Source organism: Argentina silus, assembly GCF_951799395.1.
Source record: "Argentina silus genome assembly, chromosome: X".
Lineage (NCBI taxonomy): Eukaryota > Metazoa > Chordata > Actinopteri > Argentiniformes > Argentinidae > Argentina > Argentina silus.
Genome location: NC_139653.1, coordinates 21,212,011 through 21,239,524, shown reverse-complemented (window position 1 = coordinate 21,239,524; position 27,514 = coordinate 21,212,011). Strand labels below are relative to the sequence as shown.

The 27,514-nt window shown below is 44.8% G+C and overlaps 1 protein-coding gene across 1 annotated transcript; it reads left to right on the top strand.

The window, feature by feature from the left end:
• jag1b (jagged canonical Notch ligand 1b) lies at positions 1–27,441 on the top strand. Its single transcript, XM_083695558.1, has 26 exons — positions 1–318; positions 719–1,024; positions 8,476–8,527; positions 11,396–11,653; positions 11,904–11,964; positions 14,048–14,178; positions 14,372–14,491; positions 16,108–16,221; positions 16,437–16,550; positions 16,693–16,806; positions 17,249–17,295; positions 17,771–17,944; positions 18,337–18,487; positions 19,402–19,566; positions 19,773–19,886; positions 20,040–20,153; positions 20,323–20,436; positions 20,785–20,901; positions 21,699–21,726; positions 22,120–22,205; positions 22,746–22,859; positions 23,017–23,126; positions 23,282–23,518; positions 24,158–24,292; positions 24,551–24,701; positions 25,495–27,441. The coding sequence occupies exons 1-26, from the start codon at positions 247–249 to the stop codon at positions 25,959–25,961; spliced, it is 3,666 nt and encodes a 1,221-aa protein (XP_083551684.1). The 5' UTR covers positions 1–246; the 3' UTR covers positions 25,962–27,441.
• Positions 27,442–27,514: the final 73 nt, after the last annotated feature.

The following is a 27,514-nucleotide window of genomic DNA, read 5'->3' as shown; positions in this document are numbered from 1 at the left end:
CGCATGGCTACCGTTTAGACTTTTCGTTGTAAAGAAGAGGAAGAAAGGATAATAACCATAACAACAACCGCTACCCAAGATAACGGATTTAATAGGAAGCAGCCTCATATGCATAGGAAATCTGTGCTCGGTTGAGAAAGTGTGGTTGATCTCCACCCGTGCATGTTTAAATCGGAGGAGTACATTGGTGCCGTGAGTCGGCCAGACAACTAGTTTCAAAGCGAGCGGTTACACCAGAGCGAAGGCATGATTTTGAGAAGGAATTCAGCCGTTGCTGCCTTTTACTTGCATGCCTTTTTATTGAGCTTTCGTGCAAAGGTATGTGGATTATTGTATGCACATTGTGGAACATGTTTCAGTGCAGCTTTGCGGACGCACTATAATAACGGCTATAATAACGTGGGAAATATTTAACGTTATGCATTATTAATATCTGCGACTGCATTTCAGCTGCAACACTCTTCTTAGATTCTACTTCACCCAAGCAAGAAAGTAGCCCGCCCAAACTAAGTTAGCTCAGGCTCATGATAGACAGTAATTTAGTCAAGACTTTGTCATTTTTGTAGATACTGTACTACAATGGCGCCAATGTTTCTGGGGATGAGCTAAAATAGCTATTGCCAGACATGTTTTGAAGTCCTGTTTTGCAAAGTGTGCCTAGTCCCGTAGTTAGCGAGTCAGGCACACAGGTTCTACAGTTTGTTTTATTTCTCAACAGGTGTCCGAGGGATCAGGGCAATTCGAATTGCAAATCGTATCGATGCATAATCTGAACGGCGAATTGCTGAATGGCCTGTGTTGTGACGGGTTTCGGAACGCGGCGGATCAAAAATGCACGAGGGATGAATGTGATACGTATTTTAAAGTGTGCTTGAAGGAATACCAGTCCAGAGTCTCTGCTGCGGGGCCTTGCAGCTTCGGAGCTGGATCTACGCCTGTCATAGGAGGGAATACATTTTCTTTGAAGAGCACAGTGCGGAATGAAAGATCCAGGATAGTCTTGCCTTTCAGTTTCGCCTGGCCGGTAAGTTGGTGTTCGCACTTCAACATTATGTGGGCTGTTATGCATAAGCCTATTTGATCAAAACATTTACATCACATAATGTGAAAAGGATTGTGCAAGAGTTTTCTGTTGCATTGATAATGTTGTAACTTTAGATCTGTTATATTCACTGCCATTACTGCCAGTCAATCACAAATTGAATGAATGAATGTTGCTTTATTCAAAACCGCTTGATATACAACCACGAAATTTTTGAGCCATACCCCCGTCCCAGCGGCTCCCTCATTAGCGAATTAGCCAGGTGCAGGTGTGAAACTACACTTTTAATATATGTATTCATATACACTTAAATATGTTTAAACATGTTAATACAATGTTGTTATAATACCGAGTTGCTGCGACACAGGTATAGGGGCAACGTAAGTGTGGCACTATATCGCAAGTGGCGCCCAACAGTAATTTCTTCTTGTACGGTCCATTTTCATCCTGTACAGTGCACAGTTCTCCCTACGTGCTTTATGGGTGAAACGGAGAGTCCATTGCGCCCATGCGCGTGTCCAATAAAATGTAGGTTACTTTTGTCGCAACTTGGATGGAGCTCCCTTTCATTATTTGAGTTTCCTGTGCATTGATAATCAACAATGACTGATGCAAAGAAATGCAAGGGAGCAAGAAACTGGCATTGGGATTCTGATGTCCTTGCTGTCTTTTGGACAAAGGCCTACCATGTTCCCATTTTGGATGTCTCTGTAAATTCCTCCAATGCAAATGTTAAAAAGCCTATTTTTAATTTAAGATAAGTAGCTGTAATGCTGTCTTTCTACGCCCCTGTCATGGTCCTATCCTATATTAATTTTAGTTTCTGAACACTTTGTATAGACATTGGCAGCATTATAGAAATAGAATAATTATTTTATTTCTATGTGCAGCTCCCACCTGCAAAATGGGGGGGGGGGGAAGGCTTTATGTGAATGTCAATGCAACCTCATAACACCACGCAAGCATCAAACATCAAGCTTTATTGTTGTCTTTGCTAAGAAATGGTAAGAACAATTATCTGGACGAACAGGGGATGGAAATGCACCATTTATGATCATGGGTTTTCCTCAATATCATCGGACATTGCAATGATAGGGATACATTTCTCTTGATGTGTGTTGCCCCTAGTTGCAGTTGTACTCTCAAGTTCTATTGGGAGAGTTTAGTGAAGTATCTCTTTCACCTCAGTTCCTTTAACCTACTTCAAATGCTTTACTTCAGAAAATATTTGCAATAATCAGGTTAGTTATTCATATCACTCATTGTACCTCTTATAAAGTAATTGGCTGTTGTGGGCAGATGGCAGAGCAAAGTGATTGGGTTGTTGGGTGCTACTGGTTCATATATTATTATTTTTTTGCATCCCTTCTCGAGCACTGCCTGGAGTTGGCCTCTTGTCCGGGCCTAGGGCTTTGTGTAAGTCACGCTCGGTTGGACCCCAGGCATTTCATCTCTTTAACCTTACCACCCACAATAACTGCTGCACTTAATGAGGCTACCCACATGTGCTTAGATCAGGTAGGGCAAAGCCAGGCAACCTGCTGAATAGTTTTAGCCCACAGGTCTTGATCTTGAACATTGTGTGTTAAGTAAACAAAATGGATTACCAAGTTTGAACTAACTATCTGTCCCCTACTGCAACACATTCAGGGATCTGTGCTTTTTCGCAGAGAGATGTGGGCCCAGCCACCACAGACAGAGGCAGTCCCTCCCAGCTTATCAACTAGGAACAATGGCGTACCCTCACTGACTACAGTGAGGATTACAGAGCATAATGGAGCCTGTCCAGATATAATGCCAGTACGGAGCAAGCAACAGGAAGCAACGGTAGACTCAGCAGTGATGAGGTCGGCTCTCAGACAAACCCTGACCTTATACTTCTCAGTATGGCCACCTCAGCATGTTGTGCCATTCACAGTCAGAGGGAGAGAGAGTAACCATCTCTGACAGAGCAAGCCAAGCTGACTGCTGTATGATACTGGAACAATCACTATCACAGCTCTGCTGTCTGCTAAATGTTTCTAGTGGTTTCTACTTAAACCTCTCTCATGGTCTCTCTGTTTTTATTGCATTCACATTCTGTCTTGTTGTCGATATTCTCTCTTTGTTTTTTTGTGTGTTTTTTTCTTAACTGAATACAACCCTGTTTCTCTATTTTAGATGTGGATGATTGATGACTGGTTAGAGAGGTCTGAGAACTGGGGGGTCAGGTGAGTTGTCTCGCAGGCAGCTCAGCCTTGAGGGCGAGCACTGCTGGCAGCTGTGGGAGTAATGACATGTTTGACTTATAGTCTGCTCTGATGTGATAGTTAAGTGTAAATTACTCAAGTGAAGGAGAGAAATGTGTTCTTTCTATTTTTTTCCATGGGCTTTAGGTTTAATGAGGGAGTCTTCTGTACTTGTGATATTGTTTCAGTGAGTATGAGATTATATTGCAGTCAACACTCCTGTCATCTAAACTAGAGGATCTATCATCATCTATGCATGTTAAATAATTTCTTTAATCAGAGAAAGAGTCACACTTTGCATTAAGGTGTCCCTAGACATGTGTAGTAACTGCACTAGTAATAACATTGTATTAACATGCTGTTACATAGTACATGGGTACATTTGACACCCTGAGGAAGGCTATTGAGCCGAAACAATGGTTGTGAATAAATGTCAGCAATGATAGAAGAGTGTGCGACTTTCATTTTCATTAAGTTTTGAGTTACATTCCTTAAGTCAGCACCTCGACTTCAGTGTGTGTTCTTTATTCTCTATCTTAATTTCATTGTAATTGCATACTTTGTAACTGCATATAGTTGAGTGGTTTGTTTTATTACACAAATGAAATAAGGAACAGTCATTATTTCACATTTGTAATAACATAAACCGCTCAAACTCCATTACTGTCCTTATCCCACTTGTGTAACATAACATTGTTACTACACGTGTGTGTGTGTGTGTGGTGTGTGTGTGTGTGTGTGTGTGTGGAGGGGGGGGGGGGTTAGAAATCTCTAATGCCGGTGTGTTTACCAGCAAGTGATGAGAGCTTGTTATCAGGGAAAGGTTCCTCCTTATCCCTGTTCAAATGCACAGATAGGGACTCTGTTACAAGGTTTTCATAGGAGCCTGCCCTATCTCTGACTCCTGTTTTGATGAAGATCTCGTGGCAAACAAGGCGTTCCTTCCTTTCAATCCGTCAGTATGCTGCCATTGAAGGCGATTGTGAAAGTCTTCTTTTCATGACAGGGCCTTAGTTTTATGGCAAACAGGGTGTGTACCTTAGCAGTCACAATCATTGCCTAGATCTGCTTAGCTATACTGTTGGATTGATAGTTTTAGGAAAACTGATGCAGTACGTCAACATCTTTGGTGTCCAATGTTTACTCTCCTCTTTTAGGGGCAGGATCTGCCCTTTTCTCAGTGCTTTTACAAAGTTGTTAGTATACACACCTAGCAGAATTTAGGCATAGCCCTTTAGGGTCTACCTACTTATCTTACCTACCTACCTATTTGTGTTGTGTTCAGACAGAGCTGCAATATAGCTTACTGCCTGTGGGGCAGTGCATTTTCATTTATTCTTTCTGTGTGGGTGCAAATGTTTAAATGTCTCAATATTACAGCCAAACTACCTACAGTATTTGCCTAAGTAAACAAACAGGAGAGGGCCTGAATGTGTGCATGAGGTAAATTCCCCTAGAGAATAGGTACATTTGGTAGTGTTCTCTGGCAGCTTAGATAGTCATTGGAGCTGAGATGGTCTTTTATCAGATATTCCGTCTGTGTGTAGGACTGTGTCTGGACGGCCAGGAGATAAGGAGACATATGGCCGGCTGTGTTTGAGTTGGGGCAGAGGTTGTGTGAGTGTTTGTGCGTATGTCCGTGTTTGAGTTGAGTAGAGTTCAAAGAGGAGTTGGAAGTCAGTTGTGAGCCTGGGAAAAGTGAAGCTGGCAGCTGTAGGCATTTGTAGCTGATAACCACTGAGAGTTATGGAGTGTGAGAAGGCATGTATGATCTCACTTTTTGGAAGCCAATAACCAAATGTTTTAGTGTGCAATGGACTGTATTTGTAAAAATAGAGTGCTGTGCACTTTTTATATTTGATACAATTTTCGATAAGAGGATCAATTGAAAATGGAAACTTTTGGAACCCTTTGGTGTACTGCTGACATTGCAATGTTCTTGATCTGTTGACACAGTGATTTGTTTTACCCATGTGAGACTGAGACCAGTAGGAGGACTGAACAGGCTGTGAGGTTCTGCATGTTCAGGCAAGTCCACGGTGCACTGTGGATCAATGCATTTCCCCCCAGGTTGCAGGTGGAGTCAAGGTGTTATTCAGTGGAGTATGAACCGTGGAGATGGGCAGCAGCAGCTAAGAAAAAAGGAGTTAATATGACATGACCCATGCGGCCAAGGTCTAGTGCAAAAGAGGGTATCACTCATACCCCCTTTCCACCAACTCGAACCTAGTTCTGGTTCTGGGCTGGTGCCGGTTCGCAGTTGGTTCAACTAGCGAACCTCATAAGAACCGGCTAGCTTTTCCACGGGCTAGAGAGCCAAGTCGTTATGTTACTGTATTCGCCTCCGGTTGCCTAGCAAGGCTAACGCAAACTTCAAGCACAACAACAACAATGGCAGACTACATCATCACTTTACAAGTGTTGCTCCTGGCTTTGCGAGCCTACTTCGGCATCCAAACACGACTGATACAACACATTTGTGCTGCTCATCGCGATTGCTATGGATGGCGATTACGTTCAAGAAGAAAGGTAAATACCTAATATGTTTTGATTCTTATTAACAGATTAACATCTTACGTTCAGTTAGCCTTGAGATAGCTAGCTAGCTATGTTTACACTGTGAAGCTTCCACGCAAATTGTTGCACAAAGTTGAGATGATTACTACTCTCATCGAGTTTCAAACGAGTTGCGAGTGAGTCCAACGGTGCTTCACATTTAAAAATGGCGGTCACAAAGTTTTGGTTGGTCAAGATAATCGCGCCCTCAGCCCCTGACGTAAGAAGTTCGCAGTTCTGTACCAGCCAAGTGTTGGTGCCGCTGCGGAACCGGTTTTCCTGGTCGAGAGCCGGTTCTTTTGCTGTCGAAACGCGCAGAACTGGTTCGAGATTCGGCACCGGCTCCGAACCGGCCCACGAACTGCCTTGGTGGAGAAGGTGTATCAGAGGAGCTGAGTGTAGCTCCACTACAATGCAGGTAGGTTGAGGGCATGACCCTCAGTCAGAGCTACCTGTGTTCATTAGGGATGGTTGTTTTGTGTAACTTGACTTGTTGAGTTGATAGCTGTGTTTACTAAGCCGGGTTAAGTCTTGAGAGCTGTTAAAACAGCTAAATATGTTAACATCTGTGAGCTGCATTTAAATGAGAATGTTTTGGTTGTTGATGGGTACTGGCATTGGATCAGACTTGGAGTGAACGAGAAAGTATCAGGTGTGATGCAATGCTGAATGTTTAGATGAAGAGTGGTTGAATGGCAGACTTTTCCATCTCAACTAATTGTTTACCATTAGGTCACTGCAGTAAGGAGTAGTAGTGGCAGCAATGTTGGATTTCTGAAATGCCTTTTCTCTGCTGTCAGGGATGAGTGTGTGAATTTGACAAGTAGGTGCTGCTAGTGGATGCTACAGTGCTGTAAGTGGAACAGCACACACACTCTCTGTCCATTTCTCCAGCTCCGTGGCACAGGGCTCAATGGATGTGTAAGCTGATACTGGTGTGAGCGCTGCTGACCCTGAGTCAGACAAAGCGTTTCAGGAGTGCTGAAATGAAGACAGGCCCTCCAGAGATCTCACCCTGCATGAGTGACCCACTCAGAGCGCTCTCTCGCACTCTCCCAGGCATGGCATTCTCTCGGCCTGTCCTGACTTGGCCTACAAAACCAGTGGCTTTCAGCAGTTCTCACTGGATCAACCAGGATATAGGCCTGCTGCCCTGACTGTGTGCATTTTGACATGAAGCCCAGAACAGTGAATGTTTCATCATTACTTGCTGGTAATAGGTTATATAGCAGTAATTAGTGGTGTAACAATTCATCGATATGTCGATGGGAATTGGTCCAAGCGTCTACCATACGGATTCGAAGACCCCCAAACCGCCATGGCAATCACAGATCACATTATTAATGTGCTTGGTTTAATTCCTTTCACCCTCTTTGCTATCAACCGTAAAACGTCCAATAACAGCCCAGGTGTTTTTGCTTTAACAACCGCACGAGGCGCATATTAGAATCAGACTGTTATTGGAGAATGGGCGTTTATTGTGAGTTTTACTGTATCTGTTCCGTTCATTGCGCCTGCCAGTCACTCAAAAAACAACTATTGTCCTTTGAGCTCGCTAAATGTTGCGCCAGCCAGTCTGAAGTCGAAAGTTTGGAGAGAAAAAAAGAAGGCAATCTGGACAGAAGCCTTGCGATTTGTAAACTTTGTGTAGCTGGCATCAAGTAGTCGGGCAGTACCACCAACCTTTCAACACATTTGAAAAGACGGCATGGTGTCACTGAAACCGAAGAGCACTGTTGCGGGAGATGTTATCTTTGTTCATAACAAGCTTTTGCAAGTTCAAAGCAATGCACTGAATACGTGTGGAAACAAACGCAGTGACTTGTTTGGAAGATGAATATTTTGACTTTGATTTAATGTTGAATTGCATCGTATCTAATCGTTACATGTTTAAATGTATCTTTCCTGTATGTGTCGACCAAATATCTAGATGCGTATCGAATCGGTCTGAAGGGAATGATTCACACCCCTATCAGTAACTATTGTCCACGTGTCATTCTGACATGATTTCTAATTCATTCAGTCTTATGATCCACCTGATTAGATAAAACACAATAACAATATAGCCTGATGTATAGACGGAATACGGATACTGACAGTTAACTAGTTAACCAAAAAGCTAATCGAAACTCATAAATGACTGTGATTACATTTTGGGCATATCTGTGCTGTTTAAGGGGATTAGAGATCATTTTTGGAGGTGTGAGTGTTTGAATGGCAGTGTCCTGCCCTGCCGGTGGACCAGCCAGTTGCATCAGACTCCCTCCTGCTGGGTGTGTGTCAGAGGAGACCATGGCCCATGTGGCCCATGTGTCCTACGGTCCTAATATGTGGAGCATAAAGACCCCTGAGCACCCGCCTGTTTAGCCCCAATCAGATCAGCAGGACTATTGTTATAACATCTACCGTTACCAGGCTCTGGATTAAGAGAGGTTGACTTAAGACAGTGGCGGGAGACCAAGCTAATTTATTAGGTAGTGTTACAGTCGTCGAAACACTGTAGGCATCCTTCTAGGCTGGATTTAGTAAAAGGTTGATTGTAGTTATCCTTGAAAAATTATAGCATTGAAGTTTCTGTCCATGTTAATGATCATGCTCTTTGATGTTTTGTTTGGTTGTTGACCGTGCTCGTTTTTCTGTCTTCCACAGAGGTCCTACACTTTGATTGTGGAAGCCTTGGACTTCAATAACGAGACCAGCGGTGAGTATCTCTGTCCTTCTCCTCCTCCTCTCCTTCCTCTCTCTCTCTCTCTCGTTCCTGCATGTTAACCTTTTGGGAGGCACTGTGTTGACGGCCAGAAATTGAAGTTTATTTTTCCTGAACCCCTTGCCCCCTCCCACACGGCATGTTGGCTGTGTGTATGTGTAAAGGGAGCATGTTGACAGGTGGCAGTGACAGGACAGGGAAAAAAAGATTAGAGGAAGGGGAAGGTGAAGGGAGAAAGCTTCAGGCTGAGAGAGTGGAGAGAAGGGTATGGAAACGTGGAGGGGGGTCTGGGCAGCGAAGTGGGCGGCATATGAAAATGTTTTCATACGGCTGATGTCTGATGGCAGGTGTTGCTAGCCAGGGTCACACTCTCTTACTGTCACCGAGGTGTGAAGCACGGGGGTCTATCCGTACGCCACAACCTGGTTCCTGACACAATGCAGCCCAGGAGCGTTCCAGCTATGTTACTGAAATGTTAAGGTTACCTCTCAGGCACAGTAGGCTTATATGACAGACATATTATAGATTTCATTATCACATAGTAATGCTGTACTATGGTTGACTGTAACATTATCACATAGTAATGCTGTACCATGGTTGACTGGCTGAAGGGGAGTGGAAAGTACTTGAAGGTGTACTCGGTATATGATTACAGTGTGTTGATTTCCTTTTGAGATTCTGGGCCGACACATCTACATGCTCACATTCACAAGGTCCTGTGTTTAAACTGGATATGAGAATGAGGATCAGAAATCAGTGTCATCTTAGTCCATGTTTCAAATGGGCTATCCCACTAGTTGCTGTATTTCATTCTGATGATTGTTAGTTTGTGGGGGTTATAGGCTAATATTTATGGTTTTGGGTTCCTGATGGTTGGTAGTTAGTTATGTTATGCTATGTTGGCACCATTGTGATGATCCCAGCTGAAGAAGGGAGGCTTGCACCTCTCTGGCTTTTACTGTGCTTGTTTATGCAGGTCTGTTTGAGGTCAGTGGGGTTTCAGTCTTTTCTGCTGTATTTGCCGTTCCCCAGAGAGCTATTAGGGCATTGGTGTGAAAAGCCCTCCCTGAATACACTCAATGCTGGGTAAGCCTCTCTGAGCTCCCCTGTCCCTGTGCTGGCTTAGGGCTCTGTTAGAATGACGAGCCATACATCAACTTTTCAGCCTGACAGAGAAAGTGAAGAGGAGATAAAGGTATTACACCTGCCCATTCTACTCTCTACCCATTCTACTCTTGCACATAAAGAGAACAGAAGTGACAGGTTTGGCTATGCTGCTGACCAGTGAAATGGTGACCATAATTGACCACTATTTGCTTCACCTGCATGCTATCTGCTTATGTGCTATGTGTAAGGCCCTAATTTTCTTGGGATTAGATTAGGCCTACTTACTCAAGTATTTTCATACTGCAATCTACTATAATTTGTTATTGCTCTCAAGTGGCTTTCACATTCCAACCAGAGCATGAAAAATGTCACGCTTGCCTAATAGGGCTGATTCCATGGTTCTGTTTTCCCTCCAATACTATCCATGGGACACGGGTTGTTTTTGAGTTTCTCTTATATATATTTTTTTATTATGAAGAGCCCAGGACATTTAGTCTGTTATGATTTATGATCAGCTCCCAGCCAGCAAGCTCAGGCAGCAGGTAGTAAGGAGGTGCCACTGGGGCTCCATCCGATGCCAGGTAGAGAAATGCCACAGCTGAGCTCTGGATTCCAGACCACTGTGAAATGTTACCATGCTCTGTGATTTCAGCATAGTCTTCTCATCCAAATGTAGAGTAAATAAAAACTGCAGACCTCCCCCAGTCTCCTGCATGGCATCACACTTCACAGAGGAGCGATTCAGAGAAGAATTGTATGCAAGCCTCAACAGAGGGTTGTAAATAAAATGTCTGACACATTTTTCATTCTCTCCCTAGTGAAGATTTAGATACGAGGCAGTGATGAACGTGTGTGTGTGCAGTGAGATTGGAGGTTAGCTGCTCTGTGTTTGCTCAGGATTTCTTGGTTTGCTCTGCTGGTAAAGCTCATTTGAGTCCTCAATCCCAGGCCAGTCCCTGTCAAGACTTATGACCACGTCTGTTTGGGTCAGAGAGAGTGAAGAGGGAGAGGGCTGTGTCTGCCTCATCCTGCTGATCATAAGGTTGTTGGGGCTCACTCTCTGTACCAGCAGAAGCTGTAGGTGCTTGTCTTGTATGTGTAAATGACTTGACTCTTGGCTTGTGTATGTGCACCAGTGTGTGAGAAAGACAGTGAGGGAGGAAAAAAAGTGCTGATGGAGCACTGGCAGGAGTCCTGGTAGTGAATGTGGCTTTGGTGTCCTCACTCTTTAATTTATGGTGGCTGTGGTTCTGTCCTCACTCAAGGAGATGGAGAAGGCAGTTTGAGGGCAGTAATATCCTAAAGCTGTAAACCTGAGAGGAACCAACCAGCGAGAGCGTGAGAAAAAGGGAGAGGCCAGAGGGCAGCACTCATTAGACACAAGTTTTTTATTTTATTTTTTCTAGATATCCTCCTTTCAGTTTTCCTCCCTCTAGCTCTCTGTCTCTTTTTAATTACACAGCATGTAAACGCCATGGGATGTTCTGCACTGTTTTACTGTACTGTTGTGCCTGAATTGATGCTGCAAATTGCTTGCTGTATGATCTTATTTGCTCTAATGCACTCTTAGTTAACCTTTTTATTATTATTATTATTATTATTATTATTATTATTATTATTATTACTACATCAGTAGTAGGAATTTCTTAGTACCATTATCTTCGAGACATTTATTTTATAGAAATTGCTTTGTCATGGCTTGCTTAATGTTTATGCAGCTGACGTTGAGTGTTTTTTTTTTTTACTGGTATTCAGGTGCCGATGGAGAGATGATAGAGAAGGCCTCTCACTCAGGCATGATCAACCCCAGTCACCAGTGGCAGAAGCTGACTCACAACGGCCCCATAGCCCAGTTTGAGTACCAGATCCGGGTCAGCTGTGACGACCACTACTACGGCTTCGGCTGCAACAAGTTCTGCCGCCCACGAGATGAGTTCTTTGGCCACTACACCTGTGACTACAATGGCAACAAGACATGTCTGGAAGGCTGGTCTGGCCCTGACTGCAACACAGGTAAACTGAGAGGGCCAATCCTCACTGTTGCATGGAATGAGTACTGTTTTAGGATTGAAGGAAGGATTTGAAAATACTTGGCAGGACAGCAAGCCTTTTGGCTTCATGAGGGGATGGACTTATTACCATGTAATTACTTATTCATTAATGTGTAATTATTAGACTCTTGTGCCAAGATTTGTTAGACTTTTCACCAGCTAATTCAACCGTCTCTGTCTTTCTCAACCCCCACAACCACCCTCTTCTCTAGCTATCTGCCGGCAGGGCTGTAGCACTGAGCATGGATCCTGCAAAGAGCCAGGTGGCTGCAAGTAAGAAGCTTGATTTCTTTTCTCTTTTTTTCCACTACTGTGAACAAGTTTCCTGTTAGTCAGGTGTCAGTGTTATTTATTCTTGGACTGATTTAATGCATATGGTAACTACCCCAGGGCATTTATTTAGGAGTGGAGTTAACTCTAGGGCCTTAGCTCATGATGTTGCTCTGTGCCAGGGTCTTGTAGGTGGGAACGTGTCGAAACACTAGTTCTTCTGTCTGTATTTTATTGTTCGTGCTCCTCTTCTGGCCAATACTCTTATCAGTACCAGTGCCTATACCAGAGATTAAGCCTGTTGGAGCTGGCTGGCTCTCTAGAGACAGGACAAGCAAAACAGCCAAGACTATATGTTGGAATTGTAGGCTATGCGTTTTTCTCCAATGAAGCAGTCTTTATCAGTCAGTGGTGTATAACTCTTAGATGAGCCTTAAAGTGCAGTGTTTGTGTAGCTAATGGTTTCCTAATGCTGTTTATGAATGCAGCCTCAGGGAAAGCCAGGCAGAGATGGATATCAGAGGGCCATTGTGTGCAGTTCCACTTAACCAAGCAATAATATCCTCATCCTGGAAGAGGCTGAGATGACTTTCTCTTGAGCTCAGGGATCAGTAGCTTTGGTTGTTTTCTAGTTTGGCCACATGTCATGCACTTGGGTGATCAGTTTTGGTCTTTAAGATTCAAGATTTCTTTATTCAAGATTCAAGATTCAATTCAATTCAACTTTATTCAGTGTGGTTGTTTTCTCATGCTCTGGGCTCAACTACCTTGCTCTGTGCACAGGTGTGCACAGGTGTGGCCATATCTCCAACTCTTGATTCGCCAGGTTCAGTCACTTTGGTTAGATGCACTCTGCCAGCACACGGTCTAGACAAACCGCAGCACTCATGTTTACTCAAAGAGCTACTTTCCCACCATAGGGCTGCATTACAGCGTCACACAGCACTCTTGGCTCCTGTGGAGCTGCAAGCCGGTGCAGTCCCCCGGTCACAAGATCTGTGTCAGCACAGTCACATCTGCTGGAACCCCCCAGCACTTCATGCTGAGACACTGGCCCAGAATTGTATCACTCTAGGCTGTCTCAAATAAAGTCCCATTCCCCAGCAGTTTGGCCAAAAGGATCATGTTAAATAGTAACCGCCCGGGATCCTGCTGGAGAAACCGGCTTCTCTTCTCATGGAGAGGATTAGCACACTCTTAAGAATAGCCTCTTTAATCACAGAGTGAGGTTTACTTAACCACCGCGTTTATTTTTACAGTCTGTCCGTTTCTACGGGCTAATCAGTGTCTCTTTTCCCCAGAGGGCTGTGGAGTTTCCTGTCCCCAGGCTCCAGAGAGGAGTACCATATCGCCTGGGCCACCTTAAAAGAGAGTTATCAGTGAGGGCTGGACAGCCTGTTTAATTGTGGACCACAGTAAAATGGCACAACTTATCAGTGTAATTATGGACAGAGTGCTCTGTGGTCAGAGAACTCAGTCCACAGTGCCCTGGGGCAGGGAACTGACTCATGGGAAACAGGGACCAAAAAGCTTGGAGGAGCATTTTTGTATTCACAGCAGCACTAACAATGACAGAGTGAGGAGGCCGAATGTGCCTCCAACCAAGCTATTGGTCCTGCCAAGCCACGGACTGAATGTTGTGACAGAGAGTGTCTGGCCGCATGCTAATGTTAGCTGTGCTAAAGGTCCCTTTGGAACAGCAATTTAGTGTTTTGTTTGTTCGTTGGTCAACACTAAATACTTTTTTCTTGTCCTGTAAGCTGTTGCATACATACTGTATGCCTAAATGGTACACTTAAAATTGTTGGTGTAGTTCTACAGCACTGCACTGTATCTAGCCCAGTCTTTCACTCACTCTTGCGGAAGTATTTTCTTAGTATGTGTAATAGTTTGTAAATGTGCGGTGTAGTTTGGCAATGTCTTATTTTCAATGTCTTATGATGTGCGATACATTTAGTGTATTACCTCTGTGATTTGTGATGTTTGTAGGGCTGTTCAGAACAGGACTGTTGTCTGTGTTATGTTTGTGTTGTGTGCGCAGTTGGAATGACCAGATATGTGATTGCTGTGTGTGGTTGTCCTGCAGGTGTCTGTATGGTTGGCAGGGCCAGTACTGTGACAAGTGTATCCCTCACCCTGGCTGTGTGCATGGGACCTGTGTGGAGCCCTGGCAGTGCCTGTGTGACACCAACTGGGGCGGCCATCTCTGTGACAAAGGTACATGTCATTTAATCATCTACCTGCATCCTCTCTCTACTACTTTCCCCTGCCAGATTTACAGTCCTAATATAACTACTCCAAGGGCTGAATAACATTAACACATCTAGGTGATGTACTGTAGGTCTACCAATACTACTTAGAGCCACTTGCAGTGTCACCACTACATTTCTCTCTTTGACTTCCCTTACAGATCTGAACTTCTGTGGCACTCACCAGCCATGCCTGAACGGGGGGACTTGCAGCAACACAGGACCAGACAAGTACCAGTGCTCCTGTGCTGAAGGCTACTCTGGAGTCAACTGTGAGAGGGGTACGTCTACGCCCACCGGTCACCACTCCTGTGATCATGGTGCCCATTAAACCATAATAGGTTGCACTTTAGGGATTAATGAGGTACATAATATAACAATATTATTCCTATCCTCCCTTCACTCTAATGTCTTGATGAAGGGTATGCATTTTGCCTGATTTTTATACTATTAAGATATTGGTTTTACTGAGCGCCTACCGTCAAGTTTCTGCTCTGGTTGAGATGATCAGTCTCTGCTTATTTTCATGGCTTATTTTCAGTACCTAATATTGCATATTAATATGCACATGTAACCATCCATATCCATTTCATACTGTCACTAATACCAGTTGGAGTGGGTTTTATGTTTTATTCTGCAACTAAACAGAAATTATATACAGGATTATACATTATATTTAAAATATAAATGTAATTCAGAACTCCATATCAACCTCATTACTATAATAATCATGTTTTGTAAAATGTTAATAAAGATAAAACCAGCATAGCAAACCTAGTTTTGTGTTTTCTTCTACATATATAAGCTGGACTTATAACGCTCTCTTCCCATCCAGGCCCCAAGCATAGATCATTGTTTACACAGTATGACCTAAATCTCTATAAAAAGAACTCCCAGTTTTTTTGTGTGTAGTCTCGGGTTATCAACTGACATGAGTAGGAGATGAACTAGGAAAGGCTTTAAAGATTGTGCTTCCAGTGAACAAGCGGGGGAAGGTGAGGCTTTGAAGGTAGTAAGCGGGAGGTGGTGGTAACATGGCCCTAATCTGTCTACACCCAGGGTGAGTGGCCCCAGGTCAGGTAATCCTGTGTTTTGATCTACTGGGTTGGTCATCCCTCAGTTACTCAGACACATAAGACAGATGGGTGTGGTGCTAAAGTTCAGCTGCTAGGAACACTTACCAGTGAGATGATTTCTTTTTTCCTCATTAAATCTGAACCTCATCGGGTGCTGACAGTTTAACTGCAGAGATGTCAGGAAAATGGTGCCTTTCGTAACAGGAGGTCCATAGACCAGGGATAGGCTGGGCCTTGGCCATTGTAGCAGAGAGGCTGCCTACACCCCTGCAGCACACCCCTCCTTTTGGCATACCAAGAGCTATCCACTGGTCATCTCCAACTGTTTAGTTATGCTGCCAGTGAATCATTAATTTTGTATTAATTTAGGACTCGCTCACCCTTAACTCAACCACAAAAGGGAAACTCCATGCCCCTCCCCCCTTCTCCACTCACCCTCCCGCCATCCTCTCATCTTCTGCCGCTTCTCAGGAGAAGAATGGCGGGGAGGTAGAGGGAAGTCACGGTGCATTGGTTGGGTCAACTTAGCATGAAAGATGATTTCCTGATGGTGTGGTCCACCGAGCAAGCAATGAGAGTGAGATGAGGATGTGAGCAGGCCAAAGAGGTGGGGGGGCTTTTCTACCCATGGGTGTGCTCCGCTGTCAATTAAGGTGGTCCCAGGGGGAGGGCATGCGGGCAGAGAGTCCCCTTCAGCCTGCTCCACAATAGTGTAAAAGGGGATGAATCCCTTTTTAAGGTGTGTGTGTGTGTGTGTGTGTGTGTGTGTGTGTGTCAGTCTGTATGAATGTACATATCTGATGATGTGTCTGTCCCAACAGCGGAACATGCCTGCCTGTCCAACCCGTGTGCTAACGGAGGGAGCTGTGTGGAGACAAGTCAGGGCTATGAGTGCCATTGTGCCCCCGGGTGGAGCGGCCCCTCCTGCACCATCAGTAAGAGCCATTCTCACACTCACATCCTTACCTTTCTCACACACGCCATACAGATAAGTGTAGAAATAGACTTAAAAATAATTATTTGTAAGAGAACAATGTAGACAAACATGTTTTATACATTTGAACAGACCATACAGAGGCCACATTTACTTAGAATACGTAGATGTTGTCCTATTGTAACTCCTCCGTCAATTTGATCTTCTCCCTCATAGACATTGATGACTGTGCCCCCAATCCTTGTAATCATGGAGGCACCTGCCAAGACCTAGTCAATGGCTACAAGTGCCTCTGCCCTCCACAGTGGACTGGAAAGACCTGTCTGATAGGTGAGACTCACTGTCACTTCTCTCCTCAACCTTTTGTAATCTGCCGTTTTCTTCCCTGGTTGGATTTATCTATTGCCTTGATTCACTGTCTTTCATCAAGACTCCCCTATGACTACCTTCACCATTATCTTATTCTCTACAGATGCCAATGAATGCGAGAGCAAGCCTTGTGTGAATGCCAACTCATGCCGCAACCTGATTGGTGGATACTTCTGCGAGTGCGTCCCTGGTTGGACAGGACAGAACTGTGACACCAGTGAGTTGATGGCTGTCAGCTGCAGCTGTGGAACAGGACACCTGTCTGCTCTCTCTCTCTCTCTCTCTCTCTTTCTCTTTCTGTTCTTCAGTCAGCACAGGCTAATGCTTCACTACAGTATGGAGGCTGAGAGCTAACAGTTGTACAAGAGTAGCCTTGTCTGCAGTGTAAATGATCCTGCTGTATCATTATTAGTTCTCTGTGTGGCCAAGGCTATGGTGATTAGCGCTGGCTAAAAACAATCCAGTGCTAGTTTCACTTGGCACAAGGAGAGCAAGGATTGCCTAATACTCTGTTGTGTTCTAACCGAGCATTATCAGAGTGGGAATGTTTCCTAGAAAAGCTTTGTAGAGGCCAGCTACAGGGGTTAACAGAAAGCATTAACATGAAGCACATGTGTATCATGTTCAGGACATATTATAAAATGTGTTTTCCTGTTTAGATATAGATGACTGCATGGACCAGTGCCAGAACGGAGGAACCTGCAGGGTATGTGGTGTTTCTCTGCTCCAAGCAAACTTCTTGTCTAGTCTAGTCTCTTGTATTGTTACTTGTTTGTGTATTTAGGTTGTCTAATGTCTTTATTTCTTTTCTCCAAAAAATAATTTACAGTGGTTTGATTTGTAAAATAGCTACTGTAAACAGCCAACACAGGAATTGTTGTGGAATTCCTCAATAAAATAGATTTTTGGAGGAGCAGGTACAGAGGGGTTGTTGATGGATGCACACAAAGGCTCCTTGACAACACAAGAGATTGAATTAGCATACACATACTTGTCTTGAGATTAAATGATTGTGCAGCTGTGATGTTGTTCGATCAAACTGTTATTCCCCCTCTCTCTAGGCTCCTTTTACCCTGTGTGACAGTTATTGCTCTGACCCCACCCTGTGTTAAGTGGTTAACATGATCCTTTCTCCCCATTTTGAGTCTCTGTAAACTTAATCTTATTACTGTATCTTTCAGGACCTGGTTAATGGGTACCGTTGTATGTGTCCGCCTGGCTACTCTGGGGAGCACTGTGAGAGAGACATCGATGAGTGTGCTACCGGGCCGTGTCTGAATGGTGGACGCTGTCAAGACGAGGTGAATGGATTCCAGTGCCTGTGTCTCGCTGGGTTCTCAGGCAACCTCTGCCAGGTGAGCAACAGTGAAACCATTTCCTTCTTTCCCCACTCTAGCTGTTAGTGTTTCTGTCCCCTTGGTGCCATAATTTCTGTAGCTCTGCTCTGATTATGTTATCAGTTATCCCAACCCCACCCTCCAAATGCCTGTTGTTCCCTCCGTTTAAAGGCAGTGCTTTGTGAAGCAGTTCCTGGCTGCTATTGGACACATTCCTCTGTGTTGAAGCCCAGACTCTGAGGACGGCTCTTATGTCTCTGACTTATTTTCCTTCCTCAGAGCGCTGTGCGTGTGCTGTTTCCTGGCAGACCCTGTAGGGAGGATGTTGTGGGTTGTGCTCTGTTTAGTATAACTAAAACTATATCAGATATCAGGTTCACTCTTCTCTATTCAATACCTTTTTGGTTTAGCTGGATATCGATTACTGCCTGCCCAACCCATGTCAGAATGGAGCCCCCTGCTTCAACCTGGCCACAGACTACTACTGTGCCTGCTCCGAGGACTACGAGGGCAAGAACTGCTCTCACCTCAAGGACCACTGTCGCACCACCACTTGCAAAGGTACACCCCTCACTCTCTCCCTGTTCTCTCTCTTTGTTCTTTTCCAGAACTTTCTGTAAGGTGATCTGCGTTGCGTGCTATAGTGCAGTGCTGTGTAAGGCTAGGTTTCACTGTATGCCCATACCCAATCCCCACACATTCCCATGGGAGCAATACCTAAGTTTCAGTTTCCTGATGTTCCTTAGCCAAGATATACTTTTTTGACTATTACCCCCCAAGATATGCCCCCTTAACAGTTTTTCCAACCAGTCTCCACTCTCTCTGGATTACCCAGAAAACCTGGTGAAACACTGATAGCTCTATGTGTGTTCTTCTTGGTAATGACTTGGTACCCCCTCGTGTGTGTGTGTGTGTGTGTGTGTGTGTGTGTGTGTGTGTGTGTGTGTGTGTGTGTGTGTGTGTGTGTGTGTGTGTGTGTGTGTGTGTGTGTGTGTGTGTGTGTGTGTGTGTGTGTGTGTGTGTTCTTGGTAATGACTAGGTACCCCCCTCCCGTGTCTGTGCGCGTGTGCGTGCATGTATGCATGTGTTGGAGGCCAGACCAACCACAGAGCCAGATAACATTGACTGTGATTCTCTCTGCTCTTGGCAGGAACTTAGTGTTTGCAGGGGAGCAGATTTACCCCCCTCCCTTAACTAGATCAGACAGGGGGAAAAGAGGGATTTCAGTGCAGAGTGAAAAAGATCAGCCTGAATTGCCTATGAAAGCATAACGGCTTATTCCTGTTGTTTCTATTATTCAATTTTTCCACCACACCCTTGAACGGAAACTGGGTCTCAATCAGCAACTCTAACAATAATACAAACCACATCTTATTTTCTGTAGTGGGTGTCAGTTTAGTGCATTGTATGCACACATGTTTTATTGCTTCATTTTACCACCTTGAATAATGGGTCTCTCTCTCTCCTCTTCTCAGTGATTGACAGCTGCACAGTTAGCGTGTTGTCCAATAGCACCCCAGGGGGTGAGCGCTACATCTCCTCCAACGTGTGCGGCCCCCATGGGCGCTGCCGGAGCCAGGCTGGGGGCCAGTTCAGCTGTGAATGCCAGGAGGGCTTCAGAGGCACCTACTGCCACGAGAGTAAGACATGGCATAAGTCTTGTGGGAAGGGACTATAGGGTTGGGGGTTTGTAGGGAGTATGGTTGCCTGGCATACATGTAGATTTGACTCTTAAACATTGAGGATAGGTACAGGGGGTACGCATACATTTTCATAGTTAGCAAAAGCACAACAGTAATTGCCTGCTACAGATTCTCAAAATCTTTCTTTCTTTCTCCTTACTCAGATATAAATGATTGTGAGAGTAACCCATGTAGAAATGGAGGGACATGCATCGACAAAGTCAGTTTCTACCAGTGCATCTGTGGAGATGGCTGGGAGGGGGACCACTGTGAAATCAGTAAGTGCATTCTTACCTGTCCCATACTGTGGGCCGAATACATTCTATTGAATAGGTCTGTCAGAAAGGCTTTAATTGCATTAAGAGTATCACATTTCCCTGGCTGGTGTTTAACTCGCTCTACCTCTCCACCTTATTCCCTCCCTCTACCAGACATTGATGACTGCAGCACCAGCCCCTGTAACAATGGTGGGACGTGTCGAGACCTGGTGACTGACTTCTTCTGCGAGTGCAAGAACGGCTGGAAGGGAAAGACCTGCCACTCCCGTAAGACCCCCTTTCTCCCTACTGCAGCTTCCTGCCTGTGCAGTGTGTCTGTGCAGGCTCATGGTATGTGCTTATGGGTTACCCAGCTGTGTGAGTGTGTGTGTGTGTGTGTGTGTGTGTGTGTGTACATGCAAGTTATGAAACTTTAATTGTTGAACCATCCCTCCAGGTGAGAGCCAATGTGATGAGGCCACTTGCAACAACGGAGGTACCTGCCATGACGAGGGAGACACGTTTCAGTGCAGGTGTTCTCCTGGCTGGGAGGGCGCCACATGTAACATAGGTGAGTCAGTCAGTCTGATTATGCACATGACCCAGAACATGGCTGACTTTGACCTGTGTTAAATCCTCCAGCTGCAGATCTGAGAGATCCCAAACAGTTTTCCATCCAATTGTGTCAACACCCCTCTCTCTTTCTTCCCTTGTGTGTTGACTGTTATCATCTTAAAAAGCCCTGTCGCACTGATAATCCGCTCCAAAGTTTGGGGAACACTTCTGCTGATTTCCTGATTTACAAAAAGCCACGTTTTGTAAATTAACAGGGGTGAGGGGACACTTAGTTGTCTTCTATACAGTAGATGTGTGTTTGGGTAGACGAGAGTAAGACCAAAGTCTCTCCTCTCCCCTTTAGCCAAAAATTCCAGCTGCCTGCCCAACCCCTGTGAGAATGGGGGCACCTGTGTGGTGAGTGGAGACTCCTTCACCTGCGTCTGCAAGGAGGGCTGGGAGGGCTCAACCTGCACCCAGAGTGAGTATTGCAGGGCAAAGGATCATGGCACAGGATGCGGGGCTGTGGGTAGGAGGAGGTGCATGTTGAGCATGTTGTATGAGAATGTAAAAGACCCTAGCCAGTAAAACCTGTGGTACAGTACATGCCCACAACAACAGAGTCAGATCCAAAGACTACAATGTGTATCCATGCTTTCTTCTCTCCTCCCCTCTTTTCTCTCCTTTTCCCTCATGGTCATCCACTTTGTTCTTCTTTCATCTTTTCCCTCCCTATCTCTCTGTCTCTCTCACTCTGGCTGGACGCTGCAGGCTGTTGCTGGCCATGAGATGGGGTGAGGAAGGGGGATGAGGAGGGGTGGTGGGGGTGGAGGGGCTTAAATGAGGAAAGTGGAGACAGATGTTCTCTCCCCCCACCTCTCTTCCTCTCTCTCTTCCCGTCTCTGCATTCCTGTCCAAACAGTGACATGTCTACTTACTCTACACCCCTCTTCCATTTCCCTGGCTTCCCTGGGATACATTGCCCCATGTGCTCCAAAACATGAATTCCCAAACATTTATGACAGAGAGGGGATGGGGGTGGGTGTAGAGGGGAAAGCTGGAACTCATTTGGAGGGTGAGAGGCGACGGCGTCGTTTGCTCTGTGTAGTTAATAACCCAGAGTAATCAGGCAGTGTGGAGCCCAGGCCCGACTAGCCCAACATGCCTCTGCACACACAAGCTCAGACGTGCTCTCTGTTGTGATCCATCTTCTCCACTATGTGAATAATAACACTCTCTCTCTCTCTCCCTCCCTCCCTCTCACCTTTTCTCTTTCAGATACCAACGACTGCAATCCACACCCATGGTAAGTGCATGGCCAAACATTTCCTCTTGAGTCAAACCGGCGTAAACAGGGTGCTGTGGTTTCTCACCTGCAGGCTCTCCCTGCTGGGAAACACAGGCACACACCCTTCCCTGTCATTCCAAGGGTGCGCTCAGCGAACCCTCTATTGTGCACTCATAGACTCCAGTCTACTGTAGTTAACCACAGATCATTGGAGCTCGATCAGATTTCATAAATACTGGACTGTTCATTAGAACAGGCCACTTTTTCCTTACCAGAAATCATGCAATGTGTGAGAATGGTAAAGTAAGTATGCATGGACATGGAGATTCACCAGTCTGTGAAAGTGACCTGGGGGTAGACAGAGATGTGTTCTGGTGATGAACTGAGACTGACCTCTCCCTCTCTGTGCAGCTACAACAGTGGGACTTGTGTGGATGGGGATAACTGGTACCGATGCGAGTGTGCCCCAGGCTTCGCGGGCCCAGACTGTCGGATCAGTAAGTATTATCTCCCCCTCACCCTTCCCTGATCCCTGGCTGAGCTCTGGGTTAGAGTGGGACTGGCTGAGGGATGGTCACGGCCGTACCAAATGAAAGGTCTAGCCGGCCAATTATCTGTGCTTTGGGCGGTTGGCCAGCTACGGCACTATCACTTCACTGGGCCCTGCACTCCCATCCCCAGGGGAAACAGGCTTACGAGGCCAACAGCTAATCAGCCATGCTCTCTGACACTGATTACACAGATTGTTTTCCCTCTTAAAGGCTTTCAGATGGCCGCATTCTTTCCCATTGGGAAACCTTTGTTCTGCTAAGTCCAGCCTTTAGCTCCTGCATACCTGCTAATGATGCTGGTTTTAATATTGAGCTGCAAGGGGAAAATAGTCTGAGACTGATTTAAAGCATGTTTACTTCTCTTTTATTAACTAGTATGTGCTCTTTTGCTGAAGCTGTGTCTGTGTGAGTGTGTTGTAGGTAATGTGGAGCTCTTTATCTCAATCATAAGTGAGCCATTCCTAACCCCTGTATTCCCTGTGACAGATATTAATGAGTGCCAGTCCTCTCCCTGTGCCTTTGGCTCCACCTGTGTGGACGAGATCAACGGCTACCGCTGCCTGTGTCCACAAGATAGAGCTGGACCACGCTGTCAGGAAGGTAGGTGTTCATCTTGTAAGACACACACACACACACACACTCACACACACACACACACACACACACACACACACACACACACACAAGGTTGATTAGGACATCTACATGTATGTGCTCTGCAGTCTGAAAACAGTTTGTGTATGTATGTGTCTCACAGTGATGAGGAGACACTGCTCTGCAAATGGACGTGTCATCCCTGATGGGAACAAGTGGGGGGAGGACTGCAACACCTGCCAGTGTACCAATGGGAAGGTGGTCTGCACTAGGGTATGTTCTGCAACTCTAGTTCTAGTCCACACCATGGACCCCTCTCCCGGGACCCCCTGTGTTTATGGGGAATTGGTATGTTGGCCGTTACCTTAATTGTGTGTGTTCCTGCCTGTATCTCACAGTGGATTGTTATGTCTTATTCTGTGATGCAGGTGTGGTGTGGTCCTAAGTCCTGCCGGGTCAGTGCCAAAGGTCGCGGCGAGTGTCCGTCAGATCAGAGCTGCATCCCCATCAGTGACGACCAATGCTTTGTGAGGCCCTGTCTAGGCTTGGGCGAGTGCTGGACCTCCAACCCCCTGCCACCGCCTACCAAATGCCACACTAGCTCCAGTTACCAGGACAGCTGTGCCAACATTACCTTCACCTTTAACAAGGAGACCATGACTAGAGTGAGTCACCGCCTGTGAAAGAGAGATTGAATTAAGGGCTTTTGGGTCATTTTTCGTTCCTCTACCCCACCCTGCTGCTCCGCCACTCTCTTATTCAATAGAGCAGCGAACTGTGAAAGATCAGGTTCTCAGAGCCTCTGAACAACTCCTCCTGGGGTAGAATTTTCCAGTCTAACTTGCTCTTGAAAAATGCAGTCATTTTCCAAGAAGAAAAGGGGGACTTTTCACAGTTCTGTCCCTCTGCTGTTTCTTCATCCAACATTGGGTGTTCCTCTGAACTAAAACATTCATCACTGCATCCAAGAACATGACTAATACCCAATACCCTTAGAATCTGACCACACTGCAAGATTAATGTCAGGATCATATGGATTTGAGCTAAAACAGGACCACTGGCGACTCTGCCACCACAAAGCGTCATCACTCGCCAGTCGCCTAGCAAGTATGACAGCAGACAGTGACAAGCATACAACTGTGGTCTCAACTCTATGGATCCACCTCTTAATGAGGTGGATCCAAACCAAAAAAGCATGCAGCACAGGGAGAGTTCACAGCAGAGGCGCTCTCCATTTCTCTTTTTTTTCTTTTTTTTTTTCCCGTTTCTGTCCCTCTCTAACTCTTTGTCCCTTTTCTCTCCAGGGCCTGACTATTGAACATGTGTGTAAGGAACTGAGGCACCTGTACATGGGGAAGAATCTCTCCTCTCCAGAGTATTCAGTGTCCATAACCTGTGAGCCCTCGTTCTCAGCCAGCAATGAGATTCACGTCAGAATAGTAAGTCATTCCTCTTAACTGCCGATCCCTTTCTCTGTGTTTTTTGTTTTTTGTTGAATACTTACTTTGGTGCCTTGGTAAGCATGTTTTCCCTATCTGTGTTAACTAACATGCTGTTAAGGGTTTCTCTTTGTGTGTGTAATTGCCTGAGGCATGCTTTGTAAAAGTGTACGGATAAGGCACACTCTTGTGGGACAAGTGGTGGATTTAGTTTTCGTCTTGAGCAGAATAAATAACCAATTTTCATTGTTTTTTCAGTCTACTGAGGACCAGAGACTGGATAGAAGTCCACTTGGAGAGATCTTAGACAGGGTCATCGACCTGGTTAGCAAACGTAATGGGAACAACACCACCATAACGGCCATCGCTGAGGTGCGCATGCAGAACAGGCCAAGCCCTGGCAAAACCGGTACGAACCGCCTCCCACACTGGATAGTTGTTGATTAGGATGTTATTTGAGTTTCTCAACCTGCACACACTTGCATGAGTAAAGAGGGGAGGGAGGTTTCTAAAGGAGATCTGGCTACATACTGGGCCTAGCCCTGAACACTGAGAACACTGTACAGGTCAAACTTAATATAGTTAATATCAATCTGTCCAGATCTCTACACATGAGTTGTAATGTAGCTCCAAGAGCTTTTTAGCTAGAATTTCAGTGGAAAGGTTTGAACAACTTGGCTTGGTGACCTGAGAATTGGCTCTAGGTTTGACTGGACAGGCTGTAGGCTGTAGACAGTGTAGTAAAACTCCTGTGTTCCTGTCATCCATCAACATGGCAACAGCCCACCTTGCCACTGCCAGATGGGATCCTCTCCCCTCTCTTACCCAGTCAGGGGCTGTCAGGCCAGGTTGCTTCTGAAGGGAACATGTAGAAATGTCAGTCATTGTTCGCAATCATTGATTGATTTATGGAGGAAATGCACATGCTACACATTTTCCTGCTGGAACATTTCTGTACCAACTTCAGATTACTGTATCATGCTTGGACCGGGAATTAAGCTAATTTTAGTCTTCAGTCCAAGGTTATTAAAGCCTGATGTTTGCTCTAAAACTAAAGCATTCATACTGTATAGAGTGACTTCCAATCCCTATATGGTGCTTAATAAATACCGGCAGATGTAATATAGATTTTGTGTAGCCTTTCTGTGTGTGTGTGTAAAGCCAATGTTTAACCATGGCAGTCCTGTTGTTTCTCTCTTCAGACTACCTGGTACCCCTTCTCAGCTCTGTCTTCATTGTCCTCTGGATCTTGGCCCTGGTCTCAATTTTCCTTTGGTGTGTGCGTCGCCGGCGGAAACAGAGCAACCACAGCAGCACATCAGCTTCGGCAACGGAGGACAACACCACTAACAATGTGCGAGAGCAGCTGAACCAGATCAAGAACCCAATTGAGAAACATGCGGGCCAAATTGTGGCCATCAAAGACTATGAGGACAAAAACGCTATCATTGCCAAAATAAGGACACATCTCCCTGAAGGGGAGGAGGATGACAAGGAGAGGCACCTACAGAAGGGCCGCTTTGCCAAACAGCCAGCATACACACTGGTGGAGAGGGACGAGAGAACACCCAACTCTACACCCACCAAACACCCAAACTGGACTAACAAACAAGACAATAGAGACCTGGAGACTGCACAAAGCATAAACAGGATGGAGTACATTGTATAGCAGGCAGCTGTGTTGCCGTGAAACCAAGCCCTTTACCCTCATGCCCCTTTGTGGGTCAACGTGGGGAGCATTGGGATTTGTAGTTCTTAAACTGTTGCGTCATAATCTTGACTCCACAGTTATTTTCATAGAATCCCTGTGTTAATTTAAGTTTTGACAAGCTGGCTTACACTGGCAGAGATGGTTGCTTTGGTTGGCTGGAAAACTAGGCACTGCATTTCACATTTCATTGCAAAACTAGTTTTATTTGCCCCCCACAACATACATTTCAGTCCCTGTTCATTTGGTGGAGATATTCAAGGGCCTCCCTCTTCCCTTTGTCAGGGGTTTACGCATAGCTATTGCAAATAGTCTTAAGTATTATTTTCTTAGATAGGCTAAAAGTAAAGATAAAATCCAAAGCTATAGCACAGTATTTTTTGTATGTGTGAGCTCTTCCTGGTTGGTGTACAACTAGCTCTGTTTGTGAAAGTGCCTTTTCAGCTCACACCACAGCAACCGTCAGAAAATGAGAAAAAAATAAACTTTATTATTTATTATTATTTTTTCTTGGGGAGGGTGGGGTTGATGTCAGCAGTAGCTGCCAATATGAAGAATTTAAGTGTCGATTTAGAACATGTAGATATGTACATTTTTTTTTTATTAATCATTGTGAATATTTGATTTATTAACTTAATAATCAAGAGCCTTAAATATCATTCCTTTTTATTTATATGTACTGTCTAGATTTTGAAGGTTTTGATAGCTTTGTAAGCTTACAGTTTCTTTTTAATGGTAATTTTTTCTTGTTTCATAAATGCCAAACTTTCAAAGAAGAAAAAAAGGATGGGCACTTTGGGCCAGAAATAAATGTTTCTCTTTTCTTTTTTTATAATTTCAGATGTTTGATTTCATTCTACAGCACCCATTTTTGCCAGAACTTTCCAAGTACTGACAAAGAAAGGAACGTATTGGGTCGTAAACATAGTGGCAGACATATTGCTTGCCTCTGATAGACAAACACAAGGGAACAAAAAAACGTTTGCAGCTTCTTAAGAAACCCATTAACACATACTCATAAGAAAGAAGTCTAAATCTGCCAGTTTATATGGCAGATCACACATCAAGATGTCAAACCAGAAATCCCTTCTGCTTTAGTCAGCATTATGTCATAAGCTAGACCATGAATACTTGAACAGTAGGGGGTCAATGGGAACACTGTAGAATCAGATAAGATACACTGCCTTGCTCTGTGGGAGTCTGTTCTTTTTTTCTGTGCACATTTGTTTCTTTTTAAACGAGACTCTTGAAAAAAGACAAACATGTTTTATCTCATTTGTTAACCCTTTGAGATCATGGCAACATTTTGTGTCCTTTTTGGACTCTTGTGTTATGATAACTTGAGAACTATTTGTGTTGTTGATCCTGACAATATTTTTTTGAAAGTCATATTTATTAAATATTTTGTATGAAAAAAGAATTAAACTGTCACTGTTCTGGAGCGGAGTGAAACATTGTAAATCAATCAAACAATTGAAAGTCTAAGTAAAGAGATTGACACTGGCCTTTATTCC

Coding starts and splice junctions, on each gene's coding strand:
- jag1b (XM_083695558.1), top strand. CDS start 247: ATGATTTTGAGAAGGAATTCAGCCGTTGCTGCCTTTTACTTGCATGCC. Junction 1,025..8,475: donor CTTTCAGTTTCGCCTGGCCG/GTAAGTTGGTGT, acceptor TGTCTTCCACAG/AGGTCCTACACTTTGATTGT. Junction 23,127..23,281: donor GGAAGGTGGTCTGCACTAGG/GTATGTTCTGCA, acceptor TCTGTGATGCAG/GTGTGGTGTGGTCCTAAGTC.